This window comes from Pyrenophora tritici-repentis, chromosome 5 (genome assembly GCF_003171515.1).
Source record: "Pyrenophora tritici-repentis strain M4 chromosome 5, whole genome shotgun sequence".
Taxonomy (NCBI): domain Eukaryota; kingdom Fungi; phylum Ascomycota; class Dothideomycetes; order Pleosporales; family Pleosporaceae; genus Pyrenophora; species Pyrenophora tritici-repentis.
Window position 1 is genome coordinate 3,236,826 of NC_089394.1, and position 22,404 is coordinate 3,259,229.

A 22,404-nucleotide genomic window follows, 5' to 3' on the forward strand; every position below is an offset into this window, starting at 1 on the left:
AATTCCTCGTTGTTGAAAAGCATCATTTTTGTAAACGCTCAAATTTTGCGAAGTAGCTCGCCTGCTGTCCTGGCTCATCCGTTGTCCATACACTACGTATGCAAAGGCCCCTTGAAAGCGATCCATGGGTCGCGAGGGTACTTGAAAGCGCTGCGAAGCTTTTTCCTTTTCCCTCTCATCCACCACGCCCTCCACTACAGTGATCGGAATGGTCTGGTCTGACTTGGTCTTGGTCTGGTCTAGACCGCCAAGACTTGGTCTGGTCTGGCGATTTTTTGAGACCGTGGTCGGACCGGTCTAGATGATCGGACCGGTCCGGCTATAAATAGGTCCACGTGACTAGATCTTAGACTAATCTAGCCAGAAAATTTAGCACAATATGAGTCATTAAGATCAAGGTAAGTCTTCTACTTACATAGAACAATCAAGTCCTTAACAACCTACTTATATACTATTGTTATGGAGCCTTCAACACCAACCTCACCGTCCCCATCGAATATTATAAGACTAGATTTAACGTCTCTTACTCCATCTCCTATCCCCACGTCATCACCCACCCCTATACTATCACCCACTCCTATTCAATATCACGAATCTCCAGATGAGTTCGTGCAGGGCGGTATCACGTACGTGAAACGTGCAATAATTGCAAGGAAGGATTTCCGTCAAGGTACATCACACATCTGGAAGTACGGACTCCAATACATTCGAGATAGCGATAAGAAAGAGGTGTATTACTGCCATGAGTGCAGGGTTGGGAAGAGCAAGCAAGAGTTGTTTGTCATCAATGGCACTTCTAGGATCCGGAATCACCTGGAACAGAAGCACCAGATTGATCCCCAGAGTGGCATCAAGCGAAAGGGTTCTGTACGGAAGTCTATAATCGACCAGCAAAAGGATGGGGCTGCTTCCAGCATCTTTTTCTGGAAGGAGTCAGTAGAGAAGTTTAAAGAGCTTCTAATTCGTTGGATTGTGTACTGCCATATCGCCTTCTTTCAATTAGAGAACCAGTACTTTCGTGAACTACTCCTCTTTTTAAATCCGGCACTACTCAACCACCTCCCGAAGGCTGCGAAGACTATCCGAAGCTGGGTAATGAATGCATTCATATCGAAGAAGCAACAGCTTAGGGAGGACCTACACCATTCACGGAGTAGGATCTCTATCTCCTTTGATCTCTGGACTTCACCAAACCCTTACGCTATCCTAGGCGTCGTCGCTATGTGGATTGATACTACCGGCATGCGACGTGTTACCGCTTTAGGTATGCGACGTATATACGGCGAACATACTGGAGAGAATCTTGGATCGGTGGTCCTTGAATTGCTGGAAGAATACGACATTAGCGGAGATCAGATTGGATACTTTATGCTGGATAATGCCTCGGCAAATGATACCGCTGTTGAGTTTATACTCAAGGATCTCTGCCCATGGATGAAGTCAAAACAACGTCGTCATCGCCGGCTGCGTTGCTTGGGCCATGTCATCAACCTCTGTTGCCAGGCGTTCCTTATGGGGCGAAACTGTGAGAAGTATCTTGCGAAGCTGGAGAAGCATCATCAACGTGGCGACTATACGAAGGTGGAAGAGCTCTGGAAGAAGTTCGGATGTTTGGGTCGTCTTCACAACCTGGTGCGATACATCAGGCTTACTCCACAACGGCGTGAGGAGTTTGCTACAATTATTATCGGCGGAGATCTTTCGCAATTCGACGGGCTTGAGCTTATCCAGAACAACTCGACCCGCTGGAACTCATGGTTTTATTCGATTACACGTGCATTAAATGTTCGAGAACGTTTAGAGCTCTTCTCGGCTCGTCATGTACCTGGAAAGGGCTCCGTAGGGATCGCGAACTTTAAGCTTGATGGACAGCACTGGTTTGAGCTTGAAAAGATTGAACTCGCTCTCAAAGACTTCTATGCTGCAACTTTGCTTTCTGAAGGTAAGAAGACGTCACTTGCGGACTGGTTTTCAACTTTGGACTGCCTTCTCCGGGAGATAAGCGAGACGAAGGATCACTACCACGACATCCACACTGAGGACGATAACAACTTTACATGGAAGTACCTTCAAGGCTGCGCTGATGCTGCTTGGTTAAAGTGCGTTGAGTACTATAACAATCAGCAGCTGAATTGGCAAAATCGATTCCCTGAAGATACTGACCTTCCACCGGCATATTATGCGGCTCAAATCCTTGATCCATATCGCAAGTGGGGATGGTTCAGGCAAGAGTGGGTTCTTCATGGCGACGAAGAGAAGAAGAGGTGGTTTGAAAACGCACAATTAGCGGTGAAGCATCTCTGGGAGACAGAGTATAAGGGAAGGTACCCTGTCGAGATGCTGCCACCACCAGCCAGGAAGGAGAGAGATCCTGACCCAGCATTTGATCGCCAGCGGGAACATAAGCGCATTCGAATAGACGCTCCAGTTTCTACAACTGATTTGTATGAACAATACATCTCTACTGACCGGCTTCATAACGAAGAGGCAGGTTGCAATGAGGCTATTGCGTACTGGCTATCTCGCTACGACTCCCAACGAGATCTCGCTCGCTTCGCTCTAGACATGTTTGCGATCTCGCCTATGTCGGATGAATGCGAACGTCTTTTTAGTAGCGCGAAGCTTACTATCGTCGATCGCCGTGGTAGGCTGAAGGCAGATATTATAGAAGCGTGCGAGTGTCTCCGGGCCTGGTATGGAAAGCCCCAAGCTGAGGGGAACAGCGATATCGAGGATAGTGAGAACGAAGACGACTAGATTGACAGTCAGTAGTAAAACACATTTCCTCGGCTTCCTTCTTTGCTTCAGCCTCATTCTTGGCGGTCTTGTTGGTCGGACCGGTCTGGTCGGACCGGTCCTTATGTAAGCACCTGGTCTGGTCTGGTCTGTACCCTCAGACCAGACCAGACCAGACCATTCCGATCACTGCTCCACTACAACAGCGGGTACCCGTCCTGCCGTTTTTTGCATAAGAGACAGAACTATATATCCCTCCTCCCCACCTGTTTCACCTCTACTACCACCAGTACGCCTTGCAAGTGGCATATTATAAGCCCTTGGGTAAGAGAAAAGAGATGATTAAGTGAAGGCTGTTGCCAGCATAACTGGCCATGGAAGCAGAAGGAATTGGCGGTCTTGCAGCAAGACGGTGATGGTGGTACCATGTTCAGCGTCTGTCGTAACAGCGCACGGAGAACTCACAAACGCCTTTAACTAGTGATCGCCAGGGCCAAAACGTCTCCGTCATGCAATTTTTGTTCGACGGCCAGCGTGTGACGGCTACAGGCGGCTATGCCTCAGTGGATAGTACATTGGCATTTGGCAGTTGGAGATAAAAAAAGGCAGCATTATTGAGGTCCACCAGGAGAAGATTGGAGGCTGCTGACCTGCCAAGAATGGCTAACTTGTTCAAGCTTTCAAGGTCCCGAGATCATTACGTACGTTTTTACACAGGTACTTCACCAGACTAGGACAGTCAATGGCTAGGTATTTAGCCAGGCTGCCGTGTGTTGGGTACTATGGGACTTCTGTGGACACATTGTGATGGGCAGGCAGATGTGGACATAAATAATGTGCCATCCGTAGGGCTGCCTTTATCACCTCGCTCGCTGACGAGCTGGCCGATAATGGAGCCAAGAACCCGCACCCGCCGTATGGCAAAGCTGCCTCCCCCATGATCTCTGGTATTCGCTCGATAGGCTGCGGCCTCCTTGCGCAGACCCGAGCTACATGGTGGGAAACAAAGAGCAATAAACTGTCGACCTGGTACTCGCAATGGCAATTGTCATACGATACTAGACGCACACCGACTATTCTGACCCTGCCTAGAAGGGTGTTCGCCCGAGCCCTCATGATCCAATAGAAGCATAGAGACTTCTCGTGGTACTCATCACCTCGATATACTACATGTAAGATGTACGTATATACATCCCGGCTCCACCTCCAGTTCTCATACACCTCATCCTCGGAAAACGACTACATCGTCCTCTCCATCATCGTCACTCACACGTCCCGTGAGCTCCTCCACCTCGACCAGCCTCGGAGACTCCTCTCTATCCTCATCCCTAACAACCGGCACATAATCCTCCCTCTCCCTAAAACATTCCCAAAGCCATTCATTCGCCGCCCCGATATCATCCGCCACCCAACCCTTGACCTCAAACTCCATTAGTTCATCCCAGAACCTGGTGATCGGTCCAACCATCCTCCCAGGCCACGTTTTGTGTATGGCGTCGAGATCCGTATCACCACGGCGGCGCGCACTAAGGTCAAGTACATTAGAAACGTTGAAGTCGATGATGACGATGCGCGGGTCAGGAGCGGTATAGATATCGGAGTGGGAGACTAGCATCACGTTGCGGGGTGACATGTCGCGATGGTGGACTCCGGCGTTGTACACAAAGGTCTCAGCTTCTAGTATCTTCTGCATGATACATAGTGCGTTGCTTCGGGCAGTAGCTTAGCCTTTATGCTACTCATCACGTTGCCATTGATATGTTCTATAAGTATAAGTCGTACGTGGCGCAGGTATGTCTTATCGCCAGTTATCGTTCGTACCTGTATCATCCAGCTGCCGTAGTAGTCTGGGATACAATTCTGCGCTTTAGACGATCGCTGCAGTGTTTCGTATGCGGCTGCTTCTCGCGAGTAGTCGCCGTCGGCCAGGACGATTACTGATGAAGGTGGAGAAACGTGCGTGAACTTGTTGTATTGGAGCTACGGGAGGAGGGAGAATATCTATGGTGCGTGCACGGAGCAGCTGACTAATCAGTGCCTGGCCAATCAGAGCGCGGGAAGCCTGATTCACCGTGAATACTAGTGAAGGCTCTCACCGCGTCTCGACAATTACGTCGCGCTTATTATTTGTAACGGGGTGAGGAGAGGATGAGGACTGCGTTTCATTATGTAGCTATGGAGGAACTGCAGCTATATAGGTGTGTGAGATGAGAAAGTGTGGTAGCGATAGCCGTACCCAACTCTCACTCAAGTCGGTCTTGGCAAGGCCCAAACCGTTACACTATAGTTATGTTAGGCTGTACATATGGACATATGGTATAACGAATAAGTCGGATTATTCTGCACGACTGAGTGAGTCGGGAGAGGTGGTGTATGTACTTTTGGATGCTATAATACGACATGATACGATGTGCTTTTTTTCGCCCATGCGGCAATATTCTTGTTCCCGGCCTAAACAGCGGCGACGTGATGGAGAAAAAACAGAGTGCGAAAGAAAGAACGGACGAAGATTACATCCGTATAAAACCATATCCTATATAGAGTGGCTCCTACGGCAGCCCTGGCTGTGGCAGACATGCTCCAGGGTGCACCTCGTCGAAGTCGTCGTCCTCGCAGCTCAGCCAGCCCGTGTTGCGGGACGCTGTCACGCAGAGCGAGACGGTAGTGGGGCCACGGCGCGCATCGTCTATTGATGCGAGGTGGCGGAGACTCTGGTCTGGGGCTGTCTGATACCCATGCCCGTCGAGACAACCATAAAATCACGGCAAAATGGGTTTTGGCTGAAGCTGGTGCAGGGTATCATCAACCTTGTAGCCGCCCAGCTCAGTTGCCATTTCGATGCGTTCCTGGGCCCCGAAGGCCTGAATGATGGCTCCATTTCCAATTGGCGATAAAAATCGTGGAGAAGTGCTAGATCCGGCAGATCGACCGCCGCAACTGAACATGGCCTACCTAGGTAAGTTAGAGCTTAATGACGATTCACTCGACCAGGCTAGGGGTTCTCTTCGATCGCAGATTTGCTGCGTCGATGTAATCATTGGAGGACTTTTAGCTGCGGTAGTTTTGGGAGAGGTGCCTCGGTTCGACTGTACCATGGTACCAGTGTCAGTACCGTATTTTGAGCGCACACTGTGACTCACCCAGGGAGTATATCTTCAGAGCTGAAGATACCCGATATTCTACACTCCAAGACAAACATCATAGCGAGCGATCCTATCAGCCCAGCGATCAGCAACGGTGCCATGGCACCTCCCGACATGGTCCCGTGTCTCCCTGCTCGCATAAGCTCCTTTTTCGGCATACACAAGGTCGCCAACGTCACCGCCGCTCTCTTGATCGAGAACAACAAAGCCTCAGAGTCTATGACCTGTACCTCAGCGAGCACGGAACGACGCCTCCTAGTCGCTGCGTTGGAATGGCTCTGTCGTAGTTGACACTGACAAGTCGGACAAGAAGATGTAGCACTTGTGCCGCGTTCTTGTATCTGTCGATGCAGCATGCAGGTGTGTTGCTGCAGAGGTACTGCAGGTTATCATGAGCTGCCTTTTTAACGCAGAACTGGAGCTTTTTGTGACCTTTTTTTCGGCGCATGTTTTCGCTTACTAGTATCCGACAAGGACCTTTCAGTCGATCCATCTGTGCGATAGGATGGTTTAGGATGATATCTGTTTGCCGCGAAAGTTTGTTAGGCCTGCCCAACTCGTCGAGGTAGAGAAGCCGCATGCCGCTTGCGGCTTGAGTTTGGCCAAGGAACGATGGGGCGGGAACTGCTTTTTCGAGAGTAATATGGTCGGGACCGAGCACATGAAGCTCAAGCTCGACTACGATCAAGGCAGTAGCACCAGAGAGATGTATTGCCAAGAAGATTATGTAGTCTCTGATACCAGCTTATCTTCCATCCAGATGAGTGGATGCTATTTCTGGATTAGGTATACGGTGTTAGACGTATTTTTACCATTTAGAGCTGCGGTTAGCGGACCCTCTTCCAGAAAACTCTGTTACGTACCTCCGCCGCAAGCCTGCCTGACAAGTGGCAACTACATTGTTACAAAGAGTATCATATTAACTCAAGTCGATCGAAATTTGCGGCTGTTTCATTCTGCTCTTCTCCACTCCTCGATAACTACACATTTCTACCGCAGCATCCTCGTAAGCTGAGCCTTTGGGTGGGTGATTAAGGTCCAAGGCATGCTTTACAAACTTTCGGTCACGTGCTGGGACTTATGACTTGAGCAGCACCATTTGTACGCCAAAGGAATTACTTGTCACATGTTCGCACTCACTCTTAGCTCTAAGGTTTCGGACGCCGTGGAATGTCACCTAGTTATGATTGGCCAGTTTAGATAAACCCCACTTTTCTAAATTCCCAGTCCTACTTAGCCAGCGCGCAACCTGTCGCTTCGCTACATCTCACCGCTCACCGTGGTCTTATGTTGCGGTTTGTGAGGCAAGGGTATTGCGCATGTCACGTGCGTTGTCCTGGCGCTCCTCCCTCCCCTCCATGAGCACCTTCTCTCCTCACCAGCATCAGAGATACGTCATGTAAATAGACCCTGATTATGGCTACATATAAGGTGGCCATGACAGCACAACAACAACAGAACACAATATACTCTGATGACTGCCTCGCGCGGTTACACTTTGATTGACTGCATTGTACTGCAACACAGTCAGAGTCTGGCAAAATTGCTGGAGAGATCTCTCGCAACTTAAGATCCAAGCCTGGATTGAGTGAATTCTTGTATACATTCAAAAGATAATTGAGCTACAAGGTGGCAATGAGTATATAGAGGGGAGAGACAAGCCTCGGTTAAGGCGGCAGTACTTCGGCTAGATTATTCTTGGCAGACAATACTTTTGAAAGGCACCTCTGTACAACCCTCATGATCCGATTGGTCATTTTCGGCACACGGGGGTTTTCGTCACATAGGGACAGACTTTAGACACTTAGACTTTGTAGTCGTAAAAATATGCTCTACGCTTATTTATTCATGTTCTAAGTCCGTCCCTATGTGACGAAAAACCTCGTGTGCTGAAAATGACCAACCGGATCGTGAGGGTCGAAGAGAAGTGTGTCATCCTTGCAATCCGATTGGTCATTTTCGGCACATGGGGTTTTTCGTCACATAGGGACAGACTTTACAGCTATAGGTGATGCCAGTGCACAGGATTCTGCTAGGTGGTGAATCAAACCTAGACGGTCTGGAGCCCGAGCTGTTACATTCCTGCCTTGGCGAGCTCAGACTATCTTAGACTGAAAATCTGTCTATTCAACTCTTCTTCGTCGCACTTTAATTACTACATGTCGTGGTGGGACATTTTTGTCAACATGGACTAAATTCTGAGGCCTTTTTTCAAGTGGTTGGATATCATAGTTATGGGTGATATACGCGACGATGAGCTTAAGTATGTGTGCGGCAGAGAATCGCCCAGGACTATTAAGCAAATGTCAGTATATAGGCAATGAGTGTGAAACGTTCATAGAGTGTGACCTGTCCAAGTACGGAATTGAATGATTGAGAATAACATCCAATCGCACTGAATCAAAGTAGAGCCACTCACCATGCGTGGCGGCCATGCCCAAAACTAAGGAACGTCTTGTTCGTTGCGACCATCAACGAAGACATCCGCTCCTTAGAGGCAACATCAGCGGATATGCTGCGTTGTTCCAGCTCCAAAGTTTCATTTCCTGCAACGAATCGGAATGGATCGTACGTTTCCGGATCTGGATAGAATCTCTCGTCAAAGTGAATATCAGTAGGAGAAAATCCAATCCAAGAGCCTTTGGGTAAATGTTGACCATCCGGCAGCTTCAGTCCGTCTTTCTGTAGGACCTCTCGTTGTCGACTCCGCACAGCTTGCGGATTGAGACGTAGGGTTTCTCGTATCGCACTATCAGTGAGTCGCAGTTTGTTTACACTGGCCCAGTCATCCCAATCCTTCTCAGCTTGGAAAGCCATTTCAGACTCTTGGCGCAGGGCCTCGTAGTAACGTAGCTCAGGCTTTGAGCTCAGCAAATCGAGCAACATATTTGCTAAGGCCACGGATGTAGAGTCTAATGCTAGGACCTGCACGAAAGTTTTAGAGCCTGTTTTCCTGCAAGTAGTGTCTGTCTGCACTAAAACGCTTCAATACCGACAAGACAAAATGAAGAATGAAAATGATATGAAAAGAGAATGGTACTGACAACGATTAAGAATCTCTCCGCAGCGTCCTCCGGAGTAGTAAACGCAGTGCTTTTAGCTTTCAAAGCAGCAGTAACCATCCATTTGATAAAGTTGTCTGGCGACTCACTGCTAAACGCAGGATCCATTATTTCTCGCCCTATATTTGACATGGACTCGATAATCATTGGCAAAACAATTTTCAATGCTCTTGTCTTGTAAAGCTTGTAGGGTAGGCTCATCAAGAGTCCCAGAAGTGGCCGTAGGAACCAGGGCACATACCTCAGTGCGAGAGAGCCTTTGGCCCATGAGGAAGTCATCGCCCTCATGGCTGATACGTACTTTTCACTGCGACATAGGGGCAGGCCTACCAGAGGACGCGAATGAGATCTAATGACTATCGTTTCCACGGCCTCAATAAGGTTGATCTCGACCCACGAATCTTCAGTCCCCATTGTCGCATCAATGCTTCTACGTATTTCGTCAGAGATATCAGAATGCTGTTTCAGAATGTTCCTAGTTAGATCTTTACGAATCGTCTCGGTTATCACAGGGTCTGGCTTCGTCATCAGATTGGTCATATGACGAAACCCCAATTTCTCGTTGTCAGCCTGCCGGCCCAGGACGGTATCTGGCAGCTGCAACATCCACTGAACATGATCAGGTGGCAACATAACTTGCGGTTTGAGGCCGGGGTCAGGAATGATAAAAGGTTGGCCCTTTCTGCTGTACTATACAACGCGCGTTAGAATGATTCGTGTGGATTCAGAAACGACCAACCTTCGTATAGCCATCGATACGAGTACGATCACCGTTGGTGAGCTCACGAATACATGCTCTTGTCCTCGAGAAGACCTCGTCCCGGCAACCTACCCACGGTAGAGTATCGGGAAGCTGCGGAGTGTGTTTTGTGGACCGCAGAAGATAAAGACAGGTAGCCATCAGAAGTACCAGAAAAGCAGTAGTGCCCAGAACGAGTTCCATGATCGTTTGGTAGATAGGTTTACTGTATAATATAGCCTATATGCAATAAGAGAGATTTTCTCATCTGAAAGCTTCGAGAGCTATACTTTATAAAAAAGATAGATAATAGAACTTTTACTAGTACAAATAGGCCTTTCTAAGAATAGCCAATAGACATCAACCTTGGTAGAAAGGATTTTACTATATAATTCTACGAAACGAGATAATTTAGCCCCTAGGTATATTACTACTATAATAAGTTATGTCTAAGTAGTATTTAGCGATTGGAGGATTGGAGGAATGGAGGAATGGAGGAATGGAGGAATGGAGGAATGGGGGAATGGAGGAATGGAGGAATGGAGGAATGGAGGAATGGAGGAATGGAGGATTGTGTTACTGTCTTGGCGCGCCCAACGAGCCATTCCGGCCAACGAGCCACCCAACGATAAGTTGACGATAGAAAAATGAAGCTGTAGACGCCCACACAAAATCTGCTGTCACGAGATTTTCTAACGTATTGCTATATAGAGCCTTGCGCATTGATTGTGTAAACCCAGAAGTACCATGTATAGTCACGTGGTTACTCACTGACTAATAACATTGTATTTAAACTTGCTCCTATCATGATATACAGAACAATACACGACACATATTATATGCACAACTGCTTACATATATATATCAGTGGGTTCTTGCCTAATTTTGGGAGTGTGTAACTAAGCAGGAAATAGCAGTTCTTGCGGAAGGGGGCGCAGCCACCTGGAACAAATGCGACTGCAGATAAGTAATCCGCTTTTCCGATGCGACTTCTCTGAGCTTTTACAATAGTTTTGGCGAAATTCACTGTCTAACTATTTAAAGTCTGTCCCCATGTGACGAAAAACCCTGTGTGCCGAGAACGACCAACCGGATCGCAAAGATGACACACTTCTCTTGGACCCTCGTAATCCGATTGGTCATTTTCAGCACACAGGTTTTTCGTCACATAGGGACGGACTTTATTGGCTTGAGTTACAAGGCAGTTACAAGTCATGTTTTTCCATTCCACGTCATTACCAGTGCTGTCCGGTTCCAGCATAGCCTAGCTCTGGCTAGTTTGAGCTCCCTGGTAGCAATGACAGATTAAAGCTAAAGCCTAAATAGCAATGTAAAGACAAGGAGACAAGATTTGACCTCCAAGGCTAGACGAGAAAAAGGAAGCCCAGCTAAGCCATCAATGATTCTTCTCTCTAGTTGCAAACTCTGAAAAAGAACCCCTCCTTCACCCCTCGGCTTTTTCCAACCAGCATAGTTCCAGATTGATTGAGCACCTTATATTCTCTTTTGGGATTAGGCTAGCCTTACGTTATACACGCCGAAAGTATCTTGACGACAACCTTCTCGACATTCAGATCCGGCGAACCCCAGCGAACGCACCAAAAGCGAACAGAACACCATAAAAAGGACTTTTTCGTGATAGATAATTTACCACGGAGTATCTCTTGGGGCTATAGTCACTAGCCTTGAATTTTTCAAGGCTTACGATTTTCTGCAGGCCAAGATATCTTATGCCGAATGCGAAATAGACTCTGGCACAACAACGGTCAACAGGCAGACCGGTTTCACATCAAGGTATCGAGAATACTACCTCACCATGAAGATCCTTTGTCTTCATGGAAAAGGCTCCAGTGCGAAAATATTCAAGTCGCAGACAGGTACGTGTCTCTGTTTTGTTCTTATCGAAAGCTTTTAGACATAGGTTTGGTTAATTCATGAGGGAAACAGCTTCATTCAGAAGGAAACTCTCTAGCCATCCTATTTTATTCGACTTCGTAGACGGGCCTTGCCAATCAGCGCCAGCTGCCGGAATCGATATTTTCTATTCCCCTCCTTATTATCGCTTCTGGACTGGAGATTCTCCGGCAGATATACAGGCAGCGCACTCTTGGCTATTGGATCTGATCGCTCGGTCAGGCCCTTATGATGGTGTAATGATGTTCTCTCAAGGCTGTGACCTTATCTCCACTCTCTGGCTCTATCATCGAAGAGCATCTCCAGGAACACCTTTTCCGTTCAAAATAGCAATATTCATTTGCGGCTCGATATCCTTGACAGTTATTGAAGACATAGGATTTAAGGTACCAGACGAGGCTTGGCAAATATCTGAGAGATGTCAACAATCCCTCTTTGCACAGTCGACGTCTTCTGCGATCCTTGCCGGAGGACAGGACAGATGGGCCTGTCCCGTTCTAGCTAACACTGAAACTGTCCACTCTAAGGAAGAAAGCCTAATTTTTGGGCTGGATTTTGCCAAAATACTGCCAGACTTCCTTCTTCCAATACCGACGGTACATATATATGGGTCCAGAGATCCGATTTGCCCATCTAGCATGCAGCTAGCCAAACTGTGTGAGCCGAGGTTCAGGAGACTTTACGACCATAAGGGTGGGCACGAAATACCTCGACAAAACGATGTCTCTGAAGCGATAGCTGAGCTAGTAGAGTGGTGCATTTCAGCATAAAGTCTGTCCCTATGTAACGAAAACCCCCGTGTGCCGAAAATGACCAATCGGATTACGAGGGTCGTAGAGAAGTGTGTCACCCTTGCGATCCAATTGGTCATTTTCGGCACACGGGTTTCTCGTCACATAGGGACGGATTTTACCCTTCGAACATGCTCAGAACGCAGCATACGGGGCGCAACCCCCGCAGCAGCCACCATCATGGCCTCCGTATCGGGGGAAACGCAAAGGGAAGGGGGGAGGGCGCCATTACGAACTGGGTAGGTGGGCGAACATTTTGTTGTTAATGTTGTCGCTGCTGCTGCTGTAGTAGTAGTAGTAGTAGTAGTAATAGCAGTAGTAGTAGAAAAGTTATTACTGTACTTAGTAAGCAGTACAGTTGTTCCGGCCACATGAGATAATGTGCACTGTCTCTAATTACTGAACGAATTACACTCTGAGGCTCCGCCCGTCGGAAGATCTTGTAGGCCTCGATCCCTTCATTTTGATGTTACAAGTAACAAGAAGGATTCTCTCCTTGACAAGTGACGAGATGGCTGAAGGCCTATGGACGCCCACGTCAGAAGGTAATGATCATCGCGGGGCTCTGATCATCCTGTCCCTTGGGACCCCCAGTGGTTTCCCAACCATTTGTTGTCATACCTAGGGAGAGGGTATCCTTCCTGCTGTTACTACAAGTAACTTACTTGTAACAGGAAGGTTGTGCAGTCGCGCGTATTCTGAGAGGTTGGGCTTGCGGAGGCGTCTCAGCTCAACAACGGCGTCAGCTATTTCCCTAGAGGATCTCTCGTAACTAGTAGGTGCTCTGGTACGTCGTGGCATTTTTCTGCGTAAAAAGATTTGTATTTCTTGCTGTAGAAGTTTACGAATAACGTGGTTCACAAGCGAGTCGGCCACTTTGCACCGGCGCGTTAACTTCAAGACATTATAACAGACTTTTATCACAGTTAATAAACTATTGCGATATGCCAAATTAATTATTAGAATCGCCACTATCACTTGCACTATCTATCTCAACCGCGCAGGTACGAACGTTATGTCCAGTCTGGCTGCAACGCCCGCATCGCCTATCTCCTCGCACCCTCTTCGACGCACTCTCACCACCACCACGACGGCTATCTGCCTGTTCAGCTAGTACTTCTTGTACCTCACCAATATTGAGAGTCTCTTCTGTCCGTACGTATCGCCGCTTACGGCTCTTACGCTTTGTTGCTGTATCTAGAGCGGCTTCAAGGCTACCTACTTTCTCGCGCAGTAACACCATCTCATGTGCTATCTGTTGCGCACCTTTACTAAGCTGCGCGATCTTTTCGTCAAGAGAACTTGCAGAAGACCCAGGGCGGTTTCTTACTCTCTGTCGAATAAGAGTACTTTGAGCCTCGACTTCGCACGCGTTGCGTGGTGTCTGCGCCTCCCAGGTAGCTGCCCGTTGTGGTGATTGTTTTGGCGTCTGCACCACCACATCAAGCTTTGATAGCACAGCCTGTGGGTCATGTGGAACTAAGCCAGCGGCTCTAAACCCAGCTTGGATGTTCTCCTTCGTGATAGACTGCTCGAAAGCAGCCTTAAAGGCTGGTAGGAAGGTCTCCTTACTGATATAGTTGGTGCGGTTGCGTGCCAAGCTCGAAACAGCGTCGCCGTACTTGCGCTTCAACGGCGAGAAGCAGGCGACGTCAAGGGACTGTAATAGATGAGACGAGTGCGCAGGCATACAGAGAAGAATAATATCCTTCTCCTTGCAAAGATCTTGAAATTCGACCGAGCAGTGGCTCTCATGGCCGTCGATAATGAGCAGTCGATACCCACCTACAGTATGCCTCTTTGTATGGGTATCAAAGTGCTCTAACCAGGCAAGAGCAAGCTGATTGTTCGTCCAGCCATTAAGACTAACTTCAAGAACCCAGTTGGTAGGCAGGTCTTTGAACCAGACGTCGATAAGTACCTTGCCCGCAAAGATAATGAAGGGGGGTAGCTGGCGACCCGACGCGCCCACGCCTTAGAGCACAGTAACCCACTCTCTGTTGCCTGGCTGTATCCGCTTCTTTTTGCCATATCCTTCTGAGCCTATGATAACTAACTGTAATAAAATCTTGCCCATCATAAAGCTAGTTTCATTAAAGTTGTAGATATCGTCGTCCACAATACCCCACTTCTGCTTTATCGTCTTGACTAGATCAAACTAGCGCTGGATAGCTGCTGGATCTTCGCAAGCAGCTCGCTAGTGATCATATGGACGGCTCCAGCGCGTACGGAGCTCAGGGGTTCTCTTAACGAAGTTATCGACCCAGTTCTTGCCAACAGGGTTACCCTCCCGCTCATGTAATAGTTTATCAGCCATTGCTCGAACGTCAGCCTTTGTAGGCGCAAATCCTCGCGTAGACTCTTCAAGAATACGCCCAACTATAGCCTCCTCTTCTAGCTTAGTAAGACGCTTTGAGTTGGCTTCACAATCGCGTCGTGAGCGCTTTCCAGCGCGTCGGTCTTGAAGAGTAGTTCGAGGCACGTTATAGATAGAAGCAGCACGTCTTTGACTTTTAACACGTTTTGATTGGATATCAAAAAGCGCAATTTGAAGATCTAATTCAGAATATAAAGTTTGAGAGGTGCGTTGTTGAGTCATTACGTGCTATAGTGTTGACGTTGACGCGTCGGTGCAAAGTGGCCGACCCGCTTGGGTGGCCGACTCGCTTGTGAACCACGTTAGTGATATTATTGTTGAGCGTATGTTTATCGTTAAGCTCAGGGGCCCTAAGCTTGCGAGGGCCCATGCGCAGCATGGGTGGCGGGACGCCATCCTTGGGCCCGAGTAACTAGTGGGTTGATATCCCTTCCTATGTGGCAGAAAACCCGGTGAGCCGGAATCAGCCAATCAAACATAGCATCGTGCCGGAATATCTGCCGACTCTACGCTTTCATTGGTTGATTCCGGCCCATCAGAATTTCCGCTATACGGGGAGGGATGCTACTCCTTGTAATCTCTAATAGACAGAGGGTGCCGTTGAAAAGTTGTTGCAGTACAATGCAGTCAATTAAAGTGTAACCGCGCGAGGCAGTCATCAGAGTATATTGTCTGTTCTGTTGTTGGTGTGCTGTCATGGCCACCTTATATGTAGCCATAATGTTGCAGTACAATGCAGTCAATTAAAGTGTAACCGCGCGAGGCAGTCATCAGAGTATATTGTGTTCTGTTGTTGGTGTGCTGTCATGGCCACCTTATATGTAGCCATAATCAGGGTCTATTTACATGACGTATCTCTGATGCTGGTGAGGGGAGAAGGTGCTCATGGAGGGGAGGGAGGAGCGCCAGGACAACGCACGTGACATGCGCAATACCCTTGCCTCACAAACCGCAACAAAAGTCGATTGAAGAAGTCGACGAGACAATAAATAAGCATACCAACACCACAGTAATCGTTGTCGGAGATAAGTTGACACGGGAAATAGGAATTGGAGAATCTCTTAGTTTTGTTTGCACATTACCAAGTTTAATAGGAAGCATGTCCGAACGTCCGAAGCGTGAACCTGTCTCGCGACATAGTGCGTCTCTGCACTTAGGGACGCACCTTAAAGCAAAAGATCTTCTGCTGCTGCCAGGGTTGAAATATCATCGGTGAGGACCTGGGACACGGTAAAGGTCCAATTCTTCTTGCGAGCTTCTTCGACAAGGGCCAGTGCAAGGATTGAATCTCCCCCCAAATCCAAGAAGCTTTCGTCTACACCTATGCAATCCATGTCTATTTTCAGAACCTGTGAAAAAAGATTCATGATGTTTCTCTCCATAAAGGTCAATGGTTTTTGTTTCTTGCTGGTTGACATTGTATAGTTGCTGGCTATGTCTTCGGGTAGCAGAGACACTTGCTCTCGTAATCGTTTTCGGTCTATCTTGCCAGTTGCTGTCAATGGGACGTGAGCGATAGGGAAAACAAATTTCGGGATCATGTACTTAGGCAATGAGTTGCGGAGTCCAATCACAAGATCAATTGACTGCGATCGCATGTCCTCGGTCATGCTCACAATAAATTCGAGACTTGGGAGATCTGTGACCCTCTCTTGTGCCTTGTCTGCGTACTTCACGAAAACAGCCAGGGCAGATCTAGCCGTATTCCGGAATTTTACAATTTCCGCAACAACTTCTGCTTTTCCTAAATACTGTGCCGCATGATATTCAACTTCTCCCAGTTCAATGCGTTGACCGTGAAGTTTCACCTGCGTATCTTTCCGTCCAATGTACCTCACTGTCCCATCATACTGAAACTGAACCAAGTCTCCAGTTTTGTAGAATGGACCAGTGGGATTTCGTTGTCGAAATCTTTTGATCCAATTAGGAGGCTGGATAAATGCTGCTCTGGTTTGTTCTTCCTCTCCAAGGTATCCTCGTCCGACTATTGGGCCCTCAATCACAAGCTCGCCGACGCACATAATTGGAACGAGTTTTTGATGATCTTCCTGATCAACCACCCAACAAGAACACCCCCCGGGGTATCCAACGTTGCGAGGATCGGATTTGGTGTTGATTTGCGGTTGGTTTACAGCGGCGAGTGAACATTCAGCTGGACCGTATGTCTGCTTCAACTGTACGTAATCCGCCCACAGCTCTATTTCAGCCTCTGAAACTGTTTCCCCAGCCAGTAATATTGTCCTGAGCGTTGGAAAATGTTCTGGTATCAGGTGTCTTGCAAAGAATGGAGTAAAACATGCCCAGTTTGCTCGTAATTGACTTGATGCCTCTCCCAAGTTGTCCCTACGATCCATCTCGGATATGACGCAAACACAGCCACCAGCAACTAGGGTGCTCAGATGCTCCATAACGCTTGCATCAAAGGCATATGATGAGAATTGGATGACTCTGGATTGCTGATCCATCCCCCACGCTTTAAGCTGCGCTTTCGCTGCTGTACAGAATGACGCATGCTCAATAACGACTCCTTTTGGTTTTCCTGTTGACCCTGAAGTATAGATAGCATAAAGAGCATTTTTAGGGTTGATTCGAGGTCCTTCAAATGTGTTGTAAGGTTTGTTCCACTGTTCTGTGCCGTCATCAAGGACGATGACTGTAGGTGCCAAACTTGCGCTCAACAACGCATGTTCAGCCGATGATAGGATGATTCTCGACCCAGTGTTACTACAAATTTGCTCTAATCTTCGAAGCGGGAATGACGGTTCCAGTAATACAAAAGCTCCTCCAGCTTTCATAACTGCGAGTATCCCAACTGTGGTCCATTTGGACTTATTGAAGCACAGACAAACGAAAGTCTCGGGCTGAAGGCCTTGGGTAACTAGATGTGCTGCCACAGCAGAAGAGAGCTCGTCTAATTCTTGATATGTGAAAGTACCATCCCATGAGCAAACAGCCTCAGCAGTCGGATTAGTACGGCAATTTTCAAGAATGAGATCGTGAGCACAACAATCCACTTTATCTGGCAAGCTTCCATTCCATAACATCAGCTGGAGTTCTTCTTGGGGACATATCAGGTCCAATTCTTTGAGCTGCTTTTGAGGCATATCACGAATGTTTTGGAGGATATAGGAGAACTGTTCCAAAATACGCTGCGCGCGCGCTTCTGGCAACAGGTGGGCGTCGAAGATTGCACGAATTTCAATTTGCTTGTCGTAAATTTGGCAGGACAATGTCAATGGGTAGTCATAGAAGCCCGCGCTTGTACCGGAGTTACTCCATTCCCTCTTGAAGATCTCAGTGTCCATATGTTGCGGAGACGGCTGGATAACTAATAGATTTTGAAATCTGCAAGCCGCGGAAGAATCAAGACCCAGTTTGCTTATGTTTTGCAGACCTCTTTGCTCGAATGGAATCATAGAAGTAGTGTATTCTTGTAGAGCTTGCAAGAGATCTTGCACTGTTTTCTGCATGTCCAATTTTATACGGAGAGGCACCGTTGCGATTGTAGGACCGATGATTTTCTCAATGTCAGCGACGGCGCCTTGGCGTCCAGTTACCGTTGTGCCGAAAACAACATCGTCCGATTGAGTTTGATCTGCTATGACAATTGCCCAAGCTAGTCTTAGCATGGTAGATAGTGTGATATTGCTTCTTTGCGTGGTTTTGAGCGGTATACGATGCTGAATCACTGTGTCCGGGGCAGCAATATAGCCTTTCGTAGCTGCTTCTGGAAAATTCTGCGCATTCAGGTCTGTGAAACTTGATGTCCAGAATCTGTCGCATGCAGATTTATCCATCTCGTAAACGTATTTCATGAACATGTTGAAGTTTTTATTCTCTGGCGGCGCCCCATCGTTATAGTCTGTCTCCACCTGGTTTAAAATCAGCGGAAATGACCATCCATCAAAGATTGAATGATGCATTGTTAATACCAAATATTTCGGGTTATTGCTGTCAGCTTGTTCTACCAAAGCGAGCCGCACAAGAGGACTACCAAGATGCATAGGCCTCTGGCCATCCGCTTCCAGGTAACGATCCAGATCATTCTCCGAGTTACACTCTAGGTTCTGCCGGACCACAGCCTGGAACATTTCGTGACAATCTGTGAGAATGATTCTTGTCCTCAATATCGGGAGTCTGGCTGCCGTCCTTATCCAGGCGCGTTGAAATTTGGCAATATCAAGATCGGGGGGGAGCTCGTATGACACTTGTACCATATAAGCACCTGGCTTTTTCAAAGTTAAAGCCATGAGTCCCTCTTGTAAGGCTGTACACGGATACATGTCCTCTATGGCATCAATTTGGATTGCGCATTGATGTGCAGCCTCCAGAATTATCTTCTCTTTGTCCTCAAAATTTCCCAGGAGACTGAATGGCTCTGCGGATTCGCCATGGAATTCAGAGATAGGCGTTGCTGACTCAGATATCTCGAAGAGATGTTGCTTTTCGAAGATATTCATCACAGAAATTGTTAACGACTGCTTTCGGGCCATTGAGACCAGTTTCATGGCTGCAATTGAGTCACCTCCTAGAGCAAAGAAATTGCTGTCTACTCCAATGTGCAGTTCGGGAATCCCAAGAAGTTCTGCCCATAGCTTACGCATTACTAATTCCCTTTTTTTTGTCGGCGGTCGCACTATGGATTCTGGGGAGAGAAAAGCATTCAGCTGTTCTCGAGATAGTGCCGAAGCCTGCTCTCGTAGCTGACGCCTGTTTGTTTTTCCTGAAGTCGTCAAAGGAATAAAGTTAAGTGGTATGGCTGTCGTAGGTACCATATAACCAGGTAAAATGTCGCGAAGTCGTGCCAGTGTGTGGGCTGCATCGGATTGAAATGCTTCTGTTGTTGGCGCAAAGAGATTAGGAAATGCAGCCTGAGATGCCTCCTTCGGCGCTGCTCCGGTTCCAGACCAGATAAAAACCACCAGGATTGGATTTGACACCAGCCCACCACTGTGGCTCGTTGCTGGAACCACCACTTCAGCAACTACATCTTTAAAGGAGCGAGACAGTTGCTTGATGTGCATCTCCACCTCCCCAACCTCAATCCTGTGCCCTCTTAGCTTCGCCCGGGTTGCTTCTCGCCCGACAAATTCGATAGATCCGTTTGAATTGTATCGGGCCAGATCCCTCGTTCGGTACACTCGTCGCTGCCCACCTGGCCTAAGGCGCCTCAGCCATTCTGGGGCGTTTAAAAACGATTCTGCTGTTTTTTCAGGATCATTCAAATACCCTCGGGCTAGCGCTGGGCCTTCGATCAATACCTCGCCCACCGAACCAACAGGCGCCAGTTCTTCAGGGTCGGATGGGTCAGTTATCCAGACAGCTCCGCCAGCAGCGTATCCCAAATTATAAGGATCAGAATCTGGAGAGAGCGAGGGGTGGAAAAGGCACCAAGCAGCAGTTTCAGTGGTACCATAAGTGATATTCAAGTCAGTCTCTGGCGCCCAAACAGCTAGTTGGTCGCGAGTGATACTTTCACCACCAATTGTTACGCGTTTCAGACCAGGCACATCTGTAGGACTCAGCTGAGCCAACGTAGTCGATGTAAACCATGCGTCTGAGACATTAAAATGTCGGATAAACTCTGGTAGATTGTTGAGTCTGTGATGTTCTGAAGGAATGCAGACACAAGCCCCACGCAACATAGGCGCGAAAATGTCAGCGAGACTGACGTTGAATGTGAAACTGGCGAATTGAAGTGACCGTGTGCTGGAAGTGATATTCATTACTTCGACAAGATCCTCTAGGCTCGAGTAGATAGCGGCATGCTCTAAAATAACGCCCTTCGGCTTCGCTACGCTTCCCGAGGTGAACATCAGAAACGCGGTGTCGTGCGGCTGGACTGATACATGTTCACCCGTTGCGTATGGACCTTGTGTCCCCAATTCCTGGAAGAAGGGCATTGCTAGCACAATTGAGTTCCTGACACTAAATCTTGATTTATATCGGTTTGACACAATCACAACGTTAGCTTTTGTTTCTCGAATAATCTGAGCAAGGCGATCGGTTGGATGTGTTGGATCCATGGGAACGCAGGCTGCGCCTGATTTGAGAATACCAACCATAGCAACGATAGCCCAAAGCGATTTATCTAGACAAAGTGGAACAAACGTCCCACGCTCACATCCGAGCTTATTTAAGTAGACGCCTAGAATTGTCGCGAGGTGGTTCAGTTCCTTGTATGTAAGGGATCCATCGCTTGCGGCTACGGCAACTCCATTACCTCTGAGCGCTGCTTGCCTCTCAACGATATGATGCACGCAATCTTGGATTGCTGGCTTGATCATAGCATTCCATGACCCAATATCTTTCCAATTCTTCTCACTGATGAGAGAAATGTCTTTGATTGTCTTTCCAGATGACTTGGCCAAAGTCCTGATAGCCACCACTATGTTGCTCGATATATTTAGAGCCTGGGCGTCGCATAGGGTTGATGTTGCATAGCGAAGCACGAACCTGGATTGGTATTTGTTTATATCTGCAATAAGCAAGATCTCGTAATCCTATTCTAGGTAAGTATAGTTTTGTTGAGGAGTCATGTTATTTACCTCCATTTGTTTCCCTTTGATGACTGGCATTTGGACGTTGGTTTGCCAGTCACTTCGATGGAAATCTCCGAAACTTTGTAGTACAGTACCAGTGTTAAAGGGCGTTGCATGAAAATCACCTGAAACTGTTTTTTGCCATACTATTTGTAACGGAACTGTATCTCGGTCAACGCGGCCCATCAAGTGCTGTATTGGACAGTCCCAGCCTTCATTGCCACTGCAGCTCTTCGTTGATATACTCCGAAACCCAAATTGAACAATATCAGTTTGTGTGAATTGACGAAGAACAACTGCCCAAACGGCCTGCACAAACTTTTCAACAGTAGTGTGCCACAGTTGACAATTTTGATGTATGTTAATGACCTCTCCGAGCTCAAGCTCCATGAATTTTAGTTCCCTTGGGCTAGCTATTCCATCCGTAAGGATGGGAAACAAACAAGGATCAGCAATGCTTTCTATGGCTGGAAGGAGTTGATTGGTTGACATTTTTGCGACACTGGACAACGGCTTGTAATTGCAAAAATTGTAAATCCAAAGGCCTGAAGTATACATCATCCTTCACTTGGGTTACTTCTATAACCTTGAGCAAGGGGAAGTAGATAGTTGAGGAAACTTTGGTAAATGTCATCGGGTATATTACACGTCATCAAATTTGAACACGTTAGATTGAGTAGTTACAGGTCATTCTCTTTCGTACTACACGTCATAATAACGCAACACGGAGGATCGCTTCGGCATGTAACGCTCTCAACAGTTACATCCAATTAGATCCAAGCTCTCACCTCGCACTTACATTCTCATGCAGTTGCACCTTCTGGTTTCCGTAAGCAGGTGACTTTTGATCCCATGCTAAGCCTCTCTCGTTTCATGGTGACCTTACCTGAATAGTACCAGCTCTTGTCAGCAATGCCGTGGGTCAATCTTCTCCTAAAGTCTGTCCCTATGTGACGAAAAACCTGTGTGCCGAAAATGACCAATCGGATTACGAGGGTCCAAGAGAAGTGTGTCATCTTTGCGACCCGGTTGGTCGTTCTCGGCACACGGGGTTTTTCGTCACATAGGGACAGACTTTAGTTCCTGTGCTAGCTCCTAGG

General features: G+C 47.6%; 5 protein-coding genes across 5 annotated transcripts; 1 reads left to right on the top strand and 4 right to left on the bottom strand.

The window, feature by feature from the left end:
* Positions 1–459: 459 nt before the first annotated feature.
* PtrM4_112160 (uncharacterized protein) lies at positions 460–2,757 on the top strand (the record flags this gene model as incomplete). The annotated part of the gene is made up of 1 exon (XM_066107966.1): positions 460–2,757. One exon carries the CDS (start codon positions 460–462, stop codon positions 2,755–2,757), a length of 2,298 nt encoding a protein of 765 aa, XP_065962415.1.
* A 1,201-nt stretch (positions 2,758–3,958) lies between these two features.
* Positions 3,959–4,429, bottom strand: PtrM4_112170 (Amelogenin multi-domain protein; the record flags this gene model as incomplete). The annotated part of the gene is made up of 1 exon (XM_001942111.2): positions 3,959–4,429. The coding sequence occupies one exon, from the start codon at positions 4,427–4,429 to the stop codon at positions 3,959–3,961; it is 471 nt and encodes a 156-aa protein (XP_001942146.2).
* Positions 4,430–8,294: 3,865 nt separating this feature from the next.
* Positions 8,295–9,884, bottom strand: PtrM4_112180 (CypX, Cytochrome P450; the record flags this gene model as incomplete). The annotated part of the gene is made up of 3 exons (XM_066107967.1): positions 8,295–8,804; positions 8,924–9,631; positions 9,681–9,884. The coding sequence occupies 3 exons, from the start codon at positions 9,882–9,884 to the stop codon at positions 8,295–8,297; spliced, it is 1,422 nt and encodes a 473-aa protein (XP_065962416.1).
* Positions 9,885–13,311: 3,427 nt separating this feature from the next.
* On the bottom strand, positions 13,312–14,984 carry PtrM4_112190 (uncharacterized protein; the record flags this gene model as incomplete). The annotated part of the gene is made up of 3 exons (XM_066107968.1): positions 13,312–13,319; positions 13,460–14,359; positions 14,615–14,984. The coding sequence occupies 3 exons, from the start codon at positions 14,982–14,984 to the stop codon at positions 13,312–13,314; spliced, it is 1,278 nt and encodes a 425-aa protein (XP_065962417.1).
* Positions 14,985–15,928: 944 nt separating this feature from the next.
* Positions 15,929–21,796, bottom strand: PtrM4_112200 (EntF, Non-ribosomal peptide synthetase module protein; the record flags this gene model as incomplete). The annotated part of the gene is made up of 3 exons (XM_066107969.1): positions 15,929–18,634; positions 18,695–21,265; positions 21,311–21,796. The coding sequence occupies 3 exons, from the start codon at positions 21,794–21,796 to the stop codon at positions 15,929–15,931; spliced, it is 5,763 nt and encodes a 1,920-aa protein (XP_065962418.1).
* Positions 21,797–22,404: the final 608 nt, after the last annotated feature.